Here is a 14972-nt window from a genome sequence, read left to right as displayed (position 1 = left end):
ATTGTGTAAGATGAACAATTGAAGGGAAGGTGGCATCATGAGAAAAAGAAACATGTCATCTCAGAAAACCACTGCCAATCAATGTGCTGATCTAAGGGTCAACCTTCCCACTCAATGACATTACAATCAGTATAACACAAATGACAATAAGTGATACTAGATCAGTCTTCACACGGCGCGTTCGGCAGAGAGCATGAGGTATCTGAGCCCTCGGTCGCAGCAGCTCACACAGAGAGCCGGAGGTAGGATCAGGCCACGGCTGGAGCTGAGGTAGGTGGAGCTGAGCTTTACTACACCAGCTGTGCTGGACCTCCAAACATCAGACAGCTCGCAGCCTTACAAAGAGTCTGCTAGCATTTTTAGCTCTTGGGATTGACTGTATTCCTCCATGAAGATTATAGCTGAAACACAACAAGCTTTCCTGATTTCACTCTATACATGCTAACAGTTCGGAATTTATCAAACATGAATAAACTTTCTGACCAGGATTATTGCAATTGGTTCCCCCCCTCCCCATTTACATTCGGACTAACAGTTCTTGTCGATTCAGACTAAATTCAATTCAGTATCTCAGTTATATCGGAGGCCATGTGCACTTGAAAATGTGCATTTCGTACAAATATAAGGTGATTAATCACCACATAACAGCCTCTGTTAAGAACTCGTAGACACTAGTTATACAGAAACGTCCTCTTGATGCTTCCTGGGAGGCAGAACAGCACGACCACCGTGATATGTGATTCAGTTTTACTGAATGTCAGGCATTTTATTGCGAGTGCCAACACAGCGCTACAGAAGGAGGAGAGTCCAAATACGACGAACGAATGACCGAACATTCACACGCACAAATTCATCCTGATCGTCCACTGCTGACGACTCCGTGGCTTTCTTTCTTTCGCTGCTGGATGGTGAAAAAAAGAGGCTTCTTTGGGACTCTTACACTTCTTAATAACTTCCATAATTTATACATTTTTTTTCCTCAGTGGTTCTTCCCAGATTTGGACGGAAAGTAAATCGACAACAGGTAAAAGAACAAAATGAGATCTCCGAAAGAAGAGCGATTGTTCATCATTAGAAAACTGAAAGAAAGGGTACCACGTCTTTCCCCCTTGGCCATCCAAAGTCTCAGTGAGTATATTCCCACCCCGTTAAACTGTGTATCCTCGCCCCGTATACCCCGTGTCTCCCCCTGCCGCAGAGTCTCATCTCTGGCCATGCAGGGCTGACATGACGGGCGTCTGCTGGCCGCTGGTGGGCTGGGAGACGGGTGGCCACGTGGGCGGCTGGTGCATGTGATGGTGGTGATGATGGAGCATGTGGTGGCCTGTGGGGGAGGACGGCGGCAGCCAGACGGGCTGGTGGTTGGGGGGCGAGGAGGCCCAGAAAGAGCCGAATCCCTGTGCGGAGGAGTGTGGAGGAGGAGAACATGGCATAGACATCTGGGCTGAAGCGCCGGCCCCGCTACATTCAGACGTCCGCAGCTTGGAGAACATCGTGATGGTGTCTGGGAAGTTGGGCGGCGTGGCAGGAGTGTTGCGTGGAGTGCACATCTAAACACAAACAGAAACACAGCTCAGTTTATTCAATACTATGATGGTCAATGGCATACAGGAGTGTAAATTATTAAACGTACCAAGCAAATCGTTTTTTTAACGAGGCTTTCCTTTGTTATATCAGGAAAGTAGAATCATTATCAATTTTAACTTAAAGATCCAAATGAATTAGAGAAATTAACAAGCTCATCATTGAAAAAGTATCCGAGGTGATCGTATGTATGAACTACACTACAAGATGACCTGCACCAAAATCAGGCGTCCTACTATAGCTTTAACGCCTTTTATGATCGGATAACCTTTCCATTATAAAAATGACATTTTTCACAAGTAGTCTGGAAGCTATGAGAACAACATTCATATAATAGTTGGCTCAAAGCGTTATGTCCCATGTGAGGTTTATAATTATATCCCACACAGATACATATGTTAGGTACAGGTGAGGCTTTATGGGACTCTTAAATGGAAGCATGTGCCTGCTGTATGACAAGACAAGAGGGTTTCTGAACACCGATGTGCTGAGCATCAGTCCCATGATTCCCATAAAGTGAGAGTTTGGTTTACACTGGAGCTCTCAGCCTCTCTTTGCCATCCGTGTGTTATGAAGGAAAGCAGGCCACGTAATTGACAGCAGTTTCAGCTGCTCTGGCGATACCACCACACACACACACACACACACACACACAGGCTGAGATCAGGTGACTAAAGGGTTTTGTATCAGCAGAAGAGTTTATTGAGTTTGATTTGGTTAGAGCAGCTCTGAAGCCGGTCAAACAGACAAACACACATCAAGCAGGTCATCCAGACCCAATGAGGATATAAACACTCAAAAGGTCACAACTACACCCTCCTCAGTGTTTATATAAATACTGCCATAAAACTAGGGATGGGTATCGTTAAGGTTAACGGTATTACTACTCTTACAGATACTGCTTAACGGTCCGGTACTTTAACGGTATTCTTATCGGTACTTTGTGTTGTGTTAGGCAGTCGAAAACTTTGCATTTCTCTGTCTGCACATAATGCACTTTTGAAAGATGCTTTGACAGATTCCTTGTGTTTCCGCCCTTACATGCAAAAATGTTGTTTCACTTATGACGACCAGCGTTGTCTGCATCAACTCTAGTGAAGTATAACCACACTTTACTGTCTCCGCCATCGCCACACTTTGTATTAAGCGTGAGTTTTCTGTAAGGGGCCGTTCACATATCGCATCTAAAAAAACGCGTGGAAAACGCTAGGCACGCCACTTTCTGATTTTTTTTCCCAAAGCCTTCGGGGACTTGTGCTCCTGAGGAGTCTGCCGTTGCTAAGCAACCATGACGTGCTCTCTCCATGAAGACGCGGAAAATTCAGCAATGGATAAATGGATTTGCAGCACTAAAAACTGCTTGCAGTAGCTCTGCAACTAAATTAAATTAAAAATCCACATACAGCTATGCTGTTCCTTCATCTTGGCTGAGCTTTCAACGTTGTTATGGAAAAGGTGAGGAAGTAACATGACCTACGGTTTGCTGCGGCATTCTGAAAAGTTTAGATGTTTTTAACTCGATGCGGTGCGGACGCACCTGGAAAAAACGAGCTTGTCGCACCGCGTGTGCGTCGCGACCACGTCTCTTCCATTATGAGCCCGCATACCGCGCCTACATTTGAAGTTTGGCGAGATAAAATGTGCACGATAACATTAAGCAAAAATACATAGTACATTAATTTTTTTCCCTCCAGTACCGAAAGCAGAACCGTTAGCGTCAGATCTTACTGATACTACGGTCTTTCATAATTTAGCCCCGGGGCCATTTTAATACTGGGTTTCGGTACCCATCCCTACATAAAACACACTCTTTTCAGAAATCACACTGTACACCTCATTACTTGTTAAAAGTAAAAAAAAAAAAATTTTTGTTTCCTTAAATTTATGCATTTAGCAGACGCTTTTATCCAAAGTGACTTACAGTGCATTCAGGCTATCAATTTTTACCTATCATGTGTTCCCGGGGAATCGAACCCACAACCTTGCGCTTGATAACGCAAATCTCTACCAATTGAGCTACAGGATTTATGAAAAGCATCATCAAAATGTCCATCTGTCATCGGTGGTTCAACCGTAAGGTTATGAAGCGATGCAAATACTTTTTGTACGCGAATAACAAAAATAACTACTTTATTCAATTTGTCTCCTCTGTGTCTCTCCTCATCAGCATTTTGGAGAACATCCGCTGAACGCAAACAGCGTACACTCTGTGTTAGCTTTGAAAAGGATACGATTTCTACGTATATTCATGCTTTGATTCGAACTAAAACAGTGCAGCGCATCGGACACAAAAGAGCATACGCAGTTTGCGTTCAGCGGATGTTCTCCAAAATCTGAAGAAGGCCCCATGCCGCTACGCGTGGGCATTTTAAAGTTGTCCGTTTAGGACATGTCATTTTTGCAATAAAGACATTTTAATTATGGAGTGCCTTGGCTATCAGAGATTTATTTTCTCTACACTGCCTCTTAAAGGTCCCATGACATGGATTATTTCCTTTTCTTTAAATGCTTTTTAATGTTTCCTTAGGTGTACTTATATTGTTAGTATGATTTTTACATTTAAAATTTAGAAATAAAAAGCATTTTTATATCCTGATAATACCCCTCTGGCTTGAATGCTCTGTTTGAAGGGGCGTGTCTGCTGTGAGACTCCGAGTAAACGACAACTGTTGTGATTGGCTGACATCTTTGCATTTGAAATGCGTATTACATGTGGACCCCTCTCAAATATAATAATATATATATATATATATATACACACACATATATACTACAGCTGTCGAGATTAACGAATCGTGGATTTGTTGATTATATAATTATTTTTTCGATCTTGTCCCATCACATGAAAGGCTGCAGTGATGAGTATTGAGTAGACAGAGTCTGTTTATCGCGTGAATCCAGTGATCTCGTCATTATTGCAACACGTTTTCTCTCACAAAATGCTTTCACCACAACTAACAGCAAACACATGAATACACCACATGAATACAGTAAGAGCTCCGTTGTGCAGCATAACATATTTTGAATCCATATCATAAAAGTCTGTTTTATGTCACAAAGAGGAGATTCCAGATCAGCCCGTTTGAGCTTCCATTTTCTCAAAGGCAGAGAAAGATTGTAAAATCTCGATTTACACAGATTAAATTTTTTAGAAACTTGGGGACCACATACATGCTAGGGGAAGTCATATTAATGTTAAAAAACCTCAGAAAGTGAAATTTTCATGTCATAGGACCTTTAACAAGTTAAGTGCTAATGTCACAAATGCCGTCAATAACCACGATGGAAAATAACTAGGAGTTTAAAGTGTCACAGTACAGTAAAAATGAGATTTGAGCTGGCCCAGTTCAGCAGGTTCGACAGGAAGACCGGTCCAGACTCGTGACTCTGGGCCCAACTGCCACAGCTGATCAGATTACAGACCTCCAAACTGGACAAAAATGGTGGGCCAACACTATTACCGCCAAGATGAATGTGTCACTTGGGTAATAAAGACAAAAAAAAAAAAAAACTAAATTAAACAAGAATCAGACACTATGTAAATGCCTTATTAAAACCCCTTTTTCATTAACATTATTCAAACTACATAATTCTGTATTGCATATTAATTTAGCACTATTAAAACATTGAAAATAGTCATTTAGCAGAATTGTTAAACAGAAATACTATAAAACACAACTTAACTACATTTTATATCAAGAACGGTTCTTTTGAATAGTCTTCTTAATGATTAACACTTCATTATCAATAGCATCCATCAAATAACTACCAACCTAACTTACCCAGAAACAAATATCTTGTAATTCAAGAAAACCATTTGCAGTATTTTATAGGCTTAAAATGTAAAATTTTCACCTCCTGAAGTAAAAAAATAAATAAATAAAAAATAAAAAATAAATAAAAACAAATGTATATTATTTATTTAGTCTGGAGAACAAAATGGAAGTGACTTATGAGCATGTACATCAGCGGCCCTCAGGAAACGGGTGCCGTGCGTTTATAAATGTCTTCATTGTGTTGACTGCATCTGTACATACAGACTCACACACACACACATACACACACACGCTTGATGCAATCAGATTCTTCTCTTGGATTTGCTCCGCCCCTTTGTCCATATATGGGGCCCAGCTGCATGATGTAATGGCTGCTCGCAAAATAAAAACAAACACCGATAGACTTCCTGCCTCTGCCTTTCTCAAACACTCCCCTCACATACAGCCAGCAGGAGAGAAAAGACACACACACACACACACACACACACAGATCCAGGCACGAACATGTCGTGGGTGGAGGCTGACGTTAAGCTTTTAAAACGCAGCATGACTGCTAGAATCATATCACGGCTTGTCCACAGGGACTGGTTTTGTGAGAAGAAAAACTGATTGTGTAACCCTCAGCAGACTGAAGAACAGCGGTTGCTCATCTGTTTTTTCTCTAAGAGGAAACGGCTCGTGTTTCAGCCGTCCAAAGAGGTTCAAAAACAGCTGTGTGTGTGTGTGTGTACAGGCCCAAAAATCACTTCATCAAGCCCCAGACCACACGATTGAGTTAGATCTGCTCCGATTGCTGACCGATAAGACTACATATCCAGGGAGAAAGAATGAGTGGGAGACACGTTTCTGACTGTAGAAGACGCTTTGATACTCATTTAACGGCTCTGCTTCTTTAATGCGGTTGTCTAGTCCATAGACTCGTCTCGTCTTCTCAGAAAGATTTTTTTAGACTGCTTAAAAGGGGATGAAACTGTCAGCATGTTAAAGCTTCGACGTTTTTGATTTCAGCCTCTCTGAAGCACCGATGCTGAAGTCATCGAAATTCTCAGGCCACTGTGTCACATCTAGCCCTTTGTTTTCAGCGCCTGGCATCATAAGTGTTCATAAAGACAGCATGGCAAGTTAAAAATAGTTAAAAGCCTCTCTTTGTGCTCCTTCTAGCTGTTTTTAAACACCAGAAAGAAGTGGAGCCTCATAAGTGACAGATTTAAAACACTCTACAGGCACGAGTAGTGCTACTGCATGAAGTACATGAGACTCAGTTGGGCTTTTTATGTTAGCATGCTGCTAAAGCTAATACCATGATATTGTAATAAAAAGACAAAAAAAAAAAAAACACTGAAAATGATAATCAATTTTCTTAGTTGGCCTTGTTTTTAGTAAAAAGCTTGTCGCAACCAGGGTTATCTTTAGTATTATTTATATACTATTAGTTTTTATTAATATTTGAAAGTTGCTTTTATTTGTATATTTTCAGTTTTAATTGAATTTACTTAAATGTAAATCTTTTTTTGTAATTTTGTTGTTTGGCATTTTTACGTTTTTGGATTTTATTTATTCAAAACTAATTAAAAAAAATATGTTTCACTTATTTATAATTTGAGTTTTAGTTTTATTTCAATTAATCATTTCAGTTCATTGCCACGGCATCTTTTTTGATTTTGGTTTAAGTCTTTAAATTTTATTTCAATGAACAAATGTTTTTAGCTGACAAAGACAGCAGCATTGGTTGTGATGCATTCTAGAATTGCCTTTTCCTGAAAGAACATATATAATGCTTAGAATTTGGCTAAAATTGCTTCTCTGTAATTTTCTCCCTACTGCAACTGCTTTTGATTCCTTCAAATTCTGCCTAGAAGTAGAATTTAAAACTGAACCATCATAGAAAATGGTTTTTGTTCTTTAAAAGAAAAACAAAAAGATTCTGTAAAGACACATTCTAACCGTCACAATATAAAACTTCCTCCCTAGCTGACTAAGACCATTTACTGAAACTGTGTTGCACACACAACTCATCCAAAATTTGCCCTGGACATGACGTCAAATTTCATCTGAGAGTCGACTGACGGTGGAAACTGGCCATGAAAAACAATTCGGACTAGCATGAGAAGTGTATTTCAGGCTCTTTATTTAGATCTGTGGCCTTCAGGAGGTCCAGATCCAGAACGCTGAGCACATATCTGATCACAATGACGGGATGCTCTTTCGCCATATTAAATGCACTTACCATCTGGTGATGACTGGGGATGTTAGCCTCTTGGAAAAAAGAGCTCAGAGCCGTCTGCGGAAAGAGAGAGAGAGAGAGAAAGAGATGAAGGGATTGGTGTTACATCATGAATGAGCAGAACAACTGTGGTTTGGAAACGTTTCTCTCTGCCCCCTGACTGTGACATACACGGGTCACTCGCTCCAAGCCCTCAGTGATCTACATGTGGGCTTTTTAACAGACACTCACTCTAGGAACTTCTACACCATGAGGGCTCAGAGATACAGAAATATGTGAGGTACACCAACAAACAGATTAGACAAGAGCAGTCATCCCTTCTAAGACCAGGATCATGATTTCTACTGCGTCTGCTTTTGTGCTACAGACATCAGTGAAGCCTGAAATCATGCAGCTTTTAAAGGAGATCCGAGTCTTGTGGATGATAAATGGAGCAGAGATACCCACAGACTTTACACAGTGAAGGAGGGGTACAGGACGGTTTTTGGCAACCACCCAAAACACCTATGTGCAACCACATAGCAGTATACTGAAAGCATTGCTTTATTTTGTCATTTAATCAATTAAATAATTCCCTTGTACCTTGATTACATGTGAGTGTATACATTATTTCCATTAAGTAAAATATCTCTCAAGATAAAAATTTTAAACTAATAATGACTTAATTTATAGATATCATCACATTTTTTTTGGGGGGGGGGTTTGGGAGTCGCACCATATGACATTTTAGCCGAACTAACTTTGATTTAATAAACTGATATTCTATTATCATCTCATATTACAGCACTTACAGACCTTGATAATTTAGACATAAATTCTAATCTTATGATATTTTGTTTTTCTTTCTGCAAGTTTGAGTCTGCTTGCACCCCATTTGATTTGGAAGATCCAATTTGTATTTATATATTTTTCTTTAAAAATAAATTGAACAAGTGTTCGATGATAAAAGTTTATGCCAAAGTACGGGTGGTTTTCTTTCCAAGCTTTTTTTCCCCCAGATATAATTTTGAAGCTTCTTCCTTTATTATGATATCAGGGCAATTGTAATTATAACATTATACAATTTTTTTTTTATTTCTATTTAAAAAAAAACCCAAAATCTGTTCATAGAAGAGGTGTATTCAAATCATTTTAAACAGCATGCAAACAAATAGAGCCTTTTTAGACTATGACGACATGTTTTCAGTTATTAATGTTGAACTTAAAGTTTTTTGTATAACTATATTTGCATTATATTACACAGGAACTACAGAAAGCTAGTTAACACTTCTGCATGAGTACGAGCCGAGGCAATGATGGCTATACACACACACACACACTTTTGCAGTAGTTACCATTCACTAACACTGAAGTTTACATTACAATGACTTCCACTTTAATGCATTTGAAAAAGGCCCATGCATTAACTACTACTTTCAAACAAATGCTTAGATTTGGGGTGAAAGAAATAGATTGATATAAAGGACCCATTTAAGAGTAGCGTGTAAGGCTACATGAACAATACAGCATTCAGTTGCATTCTGAACAATTAAGCTTACAATTTCAAGGGAAACGATGGACAACTGTGATTATTGTCCGATTCTAGCAGGCTGCCCGCTAGGTTTTGACACATACAGTGTCGTATCCAGCTTCTCTGCGAATGATTTCTGCCGCTCCAGTGGGAATAAGCAGGTGCAGAACATGCCCACAGAGAGCAATCTCAACAACTCACTGCACGCTCGCAATAAACCAGGTCAGTTATGTGCCGAAAGAGACGAACGGAGAATCTACAGAGAAGCTGGTAGAGCCAATCAAACTCAATTTGCTCCATGGAGCGCTGTCATGTGGATATAGCTCTGAGAATAGCAACAAACGCTCGAAAACATCACTGGTGCCGCTTTCATGCTTCGTCTGAACCACACTTTGATTGCACCCTTTAGGTCTCGGTACACACTGTAGTGTTTGGGTCTGACTTGCAGTAGGTTTGCACGTTGGGTAACACTGAGAGTATAACAACAGATGTTTACCGTTGTAACGAGGTAACCGCTCGGCACCAGCTTCACTGTTTCATTCATGTTTCTGTCCCTTTTGTTTTACAGCAGGGAACTTGTGTCCGCCAATCACTGCAAGAGATGCAACGACTGGGAGATGCTCGCTGAAGGCCATGGAAATGCAACCAGATTTACAGAATAAGTGCTTTGTGTTAAAAACAGACTTGACCAGTCAAATGTCTAGCTTCCTAAAGCTAAAAGTGATTTAGTCAACAGAAGTGAGAGATTTTTCTATCTTTTGTTGTTTGATTAACATGAAAGACAGACTGCGGGAAAATTAGACTGCTGTCACTTTAAGAGCTGCCAGGATCCAATATAGTCTTAACTACACGTGTTACTCACCGTATTAACAATAGGTTAAATTAAAATAATAATTGATACTTTTGACATCCTTACTGTTAAAAATAGTTTAAAGGCTTTATAAACATTTAGTTTTTGTGAAAACCTGCATCTGAACTGTAAATCATGCTTTTTAACAGTCATTTTATGTTTGATATTGATAAAGATTATATGCAGCAGTATACATTAACTATATTAAAATGATATAAATAAAAAGACAGAGGCCTTTTGCCTCTTATCTTAAATCGTATGGGCTTTCTAAATGCATTTTAATAGACTAAAATCACACAGTGCATGCGTGCACTCGCAGAGTATGTTTTTGTGATACTCAACGTCAGATCAGTACTTGTTTGTGCATGTGCTAAATACATTTTTTCAAACCTGCTTTCTTGTAGTCTGTGTTCCAACTATTTTGTAGTAATTAAACTAATATGCTTTGAGGAAATGTAGAAGTAAACATTTAAAACAGAGGAGTAAAAGAGAAAGCTGACGGAAATATTAATACTCAAGTACATATTCCCCTTAAAATAAAAAAATACTAGTATTATTACCACTGTTTCTCATAGAGAAATGAGTTCGGTTTCGCTGCGGATTGCTTTTCAAATGGACCACGTAGCACAGCAGTGTCATGTGAGCGTGTAGTCCAAAATCTCTACCGGTTAATCATGTCTACCTGCTTTCGCTGTCCTTGGCTGCTCTCCGTCCTAATGTTATCACTGAATGAGATCAGAACGTTAAGAGCAAACCTCTCGGACTCCTTCATCTGTCATCGATGTTACACACTGTATGAGAGATCCAAAGGGGACACTTGTTCTTCTTGACATGCACTTGGTACAATCAATCACACTACTACCAAAACCAGACAGAGAGACCCTGTTTGACCACCTGTTCAAACTACAGCAGCCACAGCAGATCAGTTCAGAAGGAGTTACATCGGAGAAAACCATCTGGACACTGAGGGTTACTTCAGGATAAACACTACTGAATTGAGAAAGTCAATGCTGGGAATGTAAACAAGCGTATCTGCCAGTGAAGGTGTGGTTGACTTCCTTTCTTTCACAATCGAAACACAAACTAGTTACCAAACACTAACCACAGTGACGTATATGAGGCAACAGTTATGACAACAGCAGTATGCCCTGACAAACTAGTGCAATATACAAGTCATGTGAACTACGCACAGGAGAAAAATATTTAGGCTCTGAATCTTCCTTACTATTAAGTAGGCATTAGTAAAAAATACAAATGTAATTAAATAAATAAAACTCAACTTAATACTTTCTAAAGTGTGCATTCACTAGACACTTTAAATTCCCATGAGGCCACAGGAAAGGATTTGGGAATTGCGGTGAAATGACGCAACTGACATTGACCACTGTTTCATGATGGATACACTGAAATAAAAATACTGGGCCGAAACCGAAAAATCAGGATGCACTTGGCCAAAAAAACAAACAAACTGAAAATTACTTTGATATTTTTGCATAACTGATTTTATAATAGGCCTAGTTTTTTTTTTATTTCATGAACTGAAAAGCGACAAAGCAATAAAATAATCACACTTGCAATTGTTTATTGAAAGTAGCACAGTCGGGGCATATACTTTCGGTTTGTGTTTGATCCTTTTTTTTTTTCCATTTCTACCACAACCCGATGATGCCACACACACACTACACATACTAAACACATTCATACTATAAAAAAAAACATACTTTTTAAGTTTCACAAAATAAGAACTCATTCAAAGAACCTACTCAGAGAATACACGATTTCAGACAAAACCCTTTCTTAAACATGCAGTACATTGTGGAAGCATGGTTTTTTTCTGCCATGGGTTATAACCATTTATCTGAAAAATCTATTTATAATTGGCAACTCTGAGAGAGAGAGAGAGAGAGAGAGAGAGAGAGAGAGAGAGAGAGAGAGAGAGAGAGAGACACATGTGAGATTTAAAAGGATAAACTCACCAAAAATGACCTTTTTAATTTTTGTTGTTCCAATTTTCAGCAGTATACAACAAAGCACACCGTGTGGAAGTCCCACAATGCATTGCACTCGACTCAACTGGCCCAGTGGCCATCTTTTTTCTTGACTCATTTGATTCGTCTGCCAAACAAAACAAGGTTCTTAAATCGAATTTAGATTTCGCAAGATAACTGGATGCCCCTTGCTTAGTGACATATGAAATTAGTAAGGTCATGTGACAACAACAAAGCGTACTACTGTCATAATGTTATAATCCTTATCAATAAAATCTACTACACATTCTCTTCAAAAAATAGGCAGTATTGCAGTCCATAGCCTGTTGTAACGAGAGTAGACTTTACCCTACTTACTAGGGCTGAGCTACAGGGAATTGCTACACTACACACGTGTACTTTATAAACAATACCAACAATAACTAGTCAAACCAGTGTGTGTGTGTGTGCTGTACTCAACAACTGGACCGTTTCCAACAAACACTTACCACAACAAGAACAACACAAACACACACGAGCCGATGTGAATGATTAAAGTGTGCTTGGGTTCATCAGGCGAAATTGTCACCAGGGAAAGTAAATTACAGAACTGAGTGTGAGTGTGTTGAAACAGTGCTGAGGGATGACTTCGACTCCGAGGCATGTCCGTTTGTGGCAAACACTTCCTCCTTAGGAAACACTCAAAACAACCACAGGAAACTTCAAATGTGAGCTGCCGTAAAACTGGCTTACACTTATTAATAAACCCTCAAATACCTACAGAACTTTTCTTTAGTTAACACTTTTGTTCTTCCGCCATGATTGTGTGGCAATATTTTGACTTTGATAAACATCTCATTTCTTGTGCATGTATTTTCATTAAGTGTCAATGACAGTTATGTCTATTCATATCTTCTATTTATCTCTCCATGTGTTCAATCAGTAGAGCATGCTGTTAGTAACACCGAGGTTATGGGTTCGATTCCCAAGGTAACGTTACATATGAACTGATAAAATGTATACACTGTCGCTATAGATCAAATCATCTGTCAAATGCTTGGATATAAAGATATCTACTTCTCAAAATCATGGATATGTCTATCTAGCCTTTAAACTGTATGTCAACATGTTCATCCGTTTTCAATGTGCAAAGCCAAATGGTTTGAACAAGTCTCCAAAACAGGTTGTTTTCTTCCCGAGCAGCTATGAATGAAACCCATCGTGTTGATTTGTCTCTCGGTGAGCTGCTGGGGATTCAAACACAAAGCTGCTCTGACTGAGAGAGGCTAACAGCTGGCTAGAATAAAAACATTGCCCATATGAACCGGACACGGTCGACGTGAAAAGCGATTTACATGTAAACAAACGCGCCGTGACTTTATATGATGCAATGAACGCATCCGATACGACGGAAAGAACACACACGGCTGTCTCAAGCCCGGATCGCCAGGATCGGACACACAGGTGAACTAATAAAGGTGTAAATTACTGGGTGATTGATCAGCCGTTACGTTACCTCGAACTGCCAGTGAGCCGCCTGCAGAAGCTGCTTCGCCTGATCCGCCGCGCAGCCCGCGGTCAAAACAAACTGGTTGATCATCACTTGATGTCTCAGCTCGTCCATATTCACCGACATCGCCGCCGTTCGCTCCTCTGCGACTCCCGGGAACGGAAATCTCCGTACAATGTTTGCGCGTCCGTCGAAAGCGAGCGTCCCTGCCTGGCCCTTCCTTCACGCGCTCTCTCTCCTCGCGGCTCGCCTTCCAGTAACAACAAATATTTTCAGTTCATCATCATCACCAACAACAAACCCGAGTGCGCGCTCTGATTGGCCACGGAGCCAAAACAGCGAGTACACACGGGCCTCCCATTGGTCCGTCGACAAATTGCCAAACGGCTCACGTGTCGTAATTTAAAGCAACGCGTCTCGCGTGGTTGGACGCAAGTAACCGGCATGAGCTCTCTGATTGGTCAGAATGACTGGAGAGCGTCGCGTTTTGATTGGTCAGGTGTAAAACAAATCAGTTTACAATCTTTTACTGGATGCGCGCACACACACATTTTTATTTTTTATTATTGAACTTTCAAAATTACAAAATTCAACTGCAAGTTCTTGACATATTTACATGTTACATTTATTAATTTAGCAGACGCATTTATCCATAACGTTCGTTATTTTGAATAGAAATCATCACTCATACAGCTGCCATTCAATCTCCGGTTTATTTGTGTTCGTATACAGTATCCACGATCCGCCAGGTCTATATTCCAATGGTGCGCACATTTAGAGAAATAATAATTTTATGACATGTTTGTAAAATATTTAGCCATACAGAATAACATTTCTATTCATTTTGCACTGATTTATGCGATCTGAAGCGCTAGCGATTACTCTCCTCTTATTGATTCGCGTCATCGGTGCGATATCATTAGTTTGTAAAGCTGTCAATCATCTCACGTGAACCACGTGACCAAAAGGATGTCCTTCTGCAATGACGCTGTCTGTGTCTTTGCAGTCTGTGTCATTGATAAATTATATGAAAGCATCTTATCAGCCTTTTCTAAAACTTCTCCAAAGCCTCCCAAGCTATGGTCTTACAATTATAAAATGCATAATTTTAGAGATATCATCCTCAGATTTGAAATGAAGCATGACCACACTTGTAGCTACACTTTAGTTGTGGTTAGTCTGTAGTTGATATCCTACATTCAAAAAGATATTTTATACATTTAATAACTATATATTTAATATTTGTTGTTTTTGCTTTGCTATAGCATTCAGACTGGGTACCTAAACATTGAATGCATACTAAATAATTTATTTTAATGGTTTGTCTGAAAGGGTTAATCTTTAGGCCTTATAATGTGACCAGCTACTTGACAGGATGTGGTGTGCTAAGCTGTTTTTTCTCCATTTTAACTTAAATTTAAAGACAGAGGTGAGACAGACAATTATGCAGAGAGCACAGAGAGAGGATATTGTGTGACCTATATGAGGGAAGCAGTGATACCCTTGGTAGTAATATCAAATGATAGCCTATAAGCGATGTCATCAGAATAC

The 14972-nt window shown here is 39.6% G+C and overlaps 1 protein-coding gene across 1 annotated transcript; it reads right to left on the bottom strand.

Annotated features, from left to right (window-relative positions):
- Nucleotides 1-506: 506 nt before the first annotated feature.
- On the bottom strand, nt 507-13784 carry LOC132148862 (UBA-like domain-containing protein 2). Its single transcript, XM_059557607.1, has 3 exons — nt 13428-13784; nt 7588-7641; nt 507-1550 (listed from the first exon to the last, which is right to left on the bottom strand). Exons 1-3 carry the CDS (start codon nt 13545-13547, stop codon nt 1203-1205), a joined length of 522 nt encoding a protein of 173 aa, XP_059413590.1. The 5' UTR covers nt 13548-13784; the 3' UTR covers nt 507-1202.
- Nucleotides 13785-14972: the final 1188 nt, after the last annotated feature.

The sequence above is a fragment of the Carassius carassius genome, chromosome 9 (assembly GCF_963082965.1).
Source record: "Carassius carassius chromosome 9, fCarCar2.1, whole genome shotgun sequence".
Classification (NCBI taxonomy): domain Eukaryota; kingdom Metazoa; phylum Chordata; class Actinopteri; order Cypriniformes; family Cyprinidae; genus Carassius; species Carassius carassius.
This window is presented reverse-complemented; position numbering and strand designations above follow the sequence as displayed.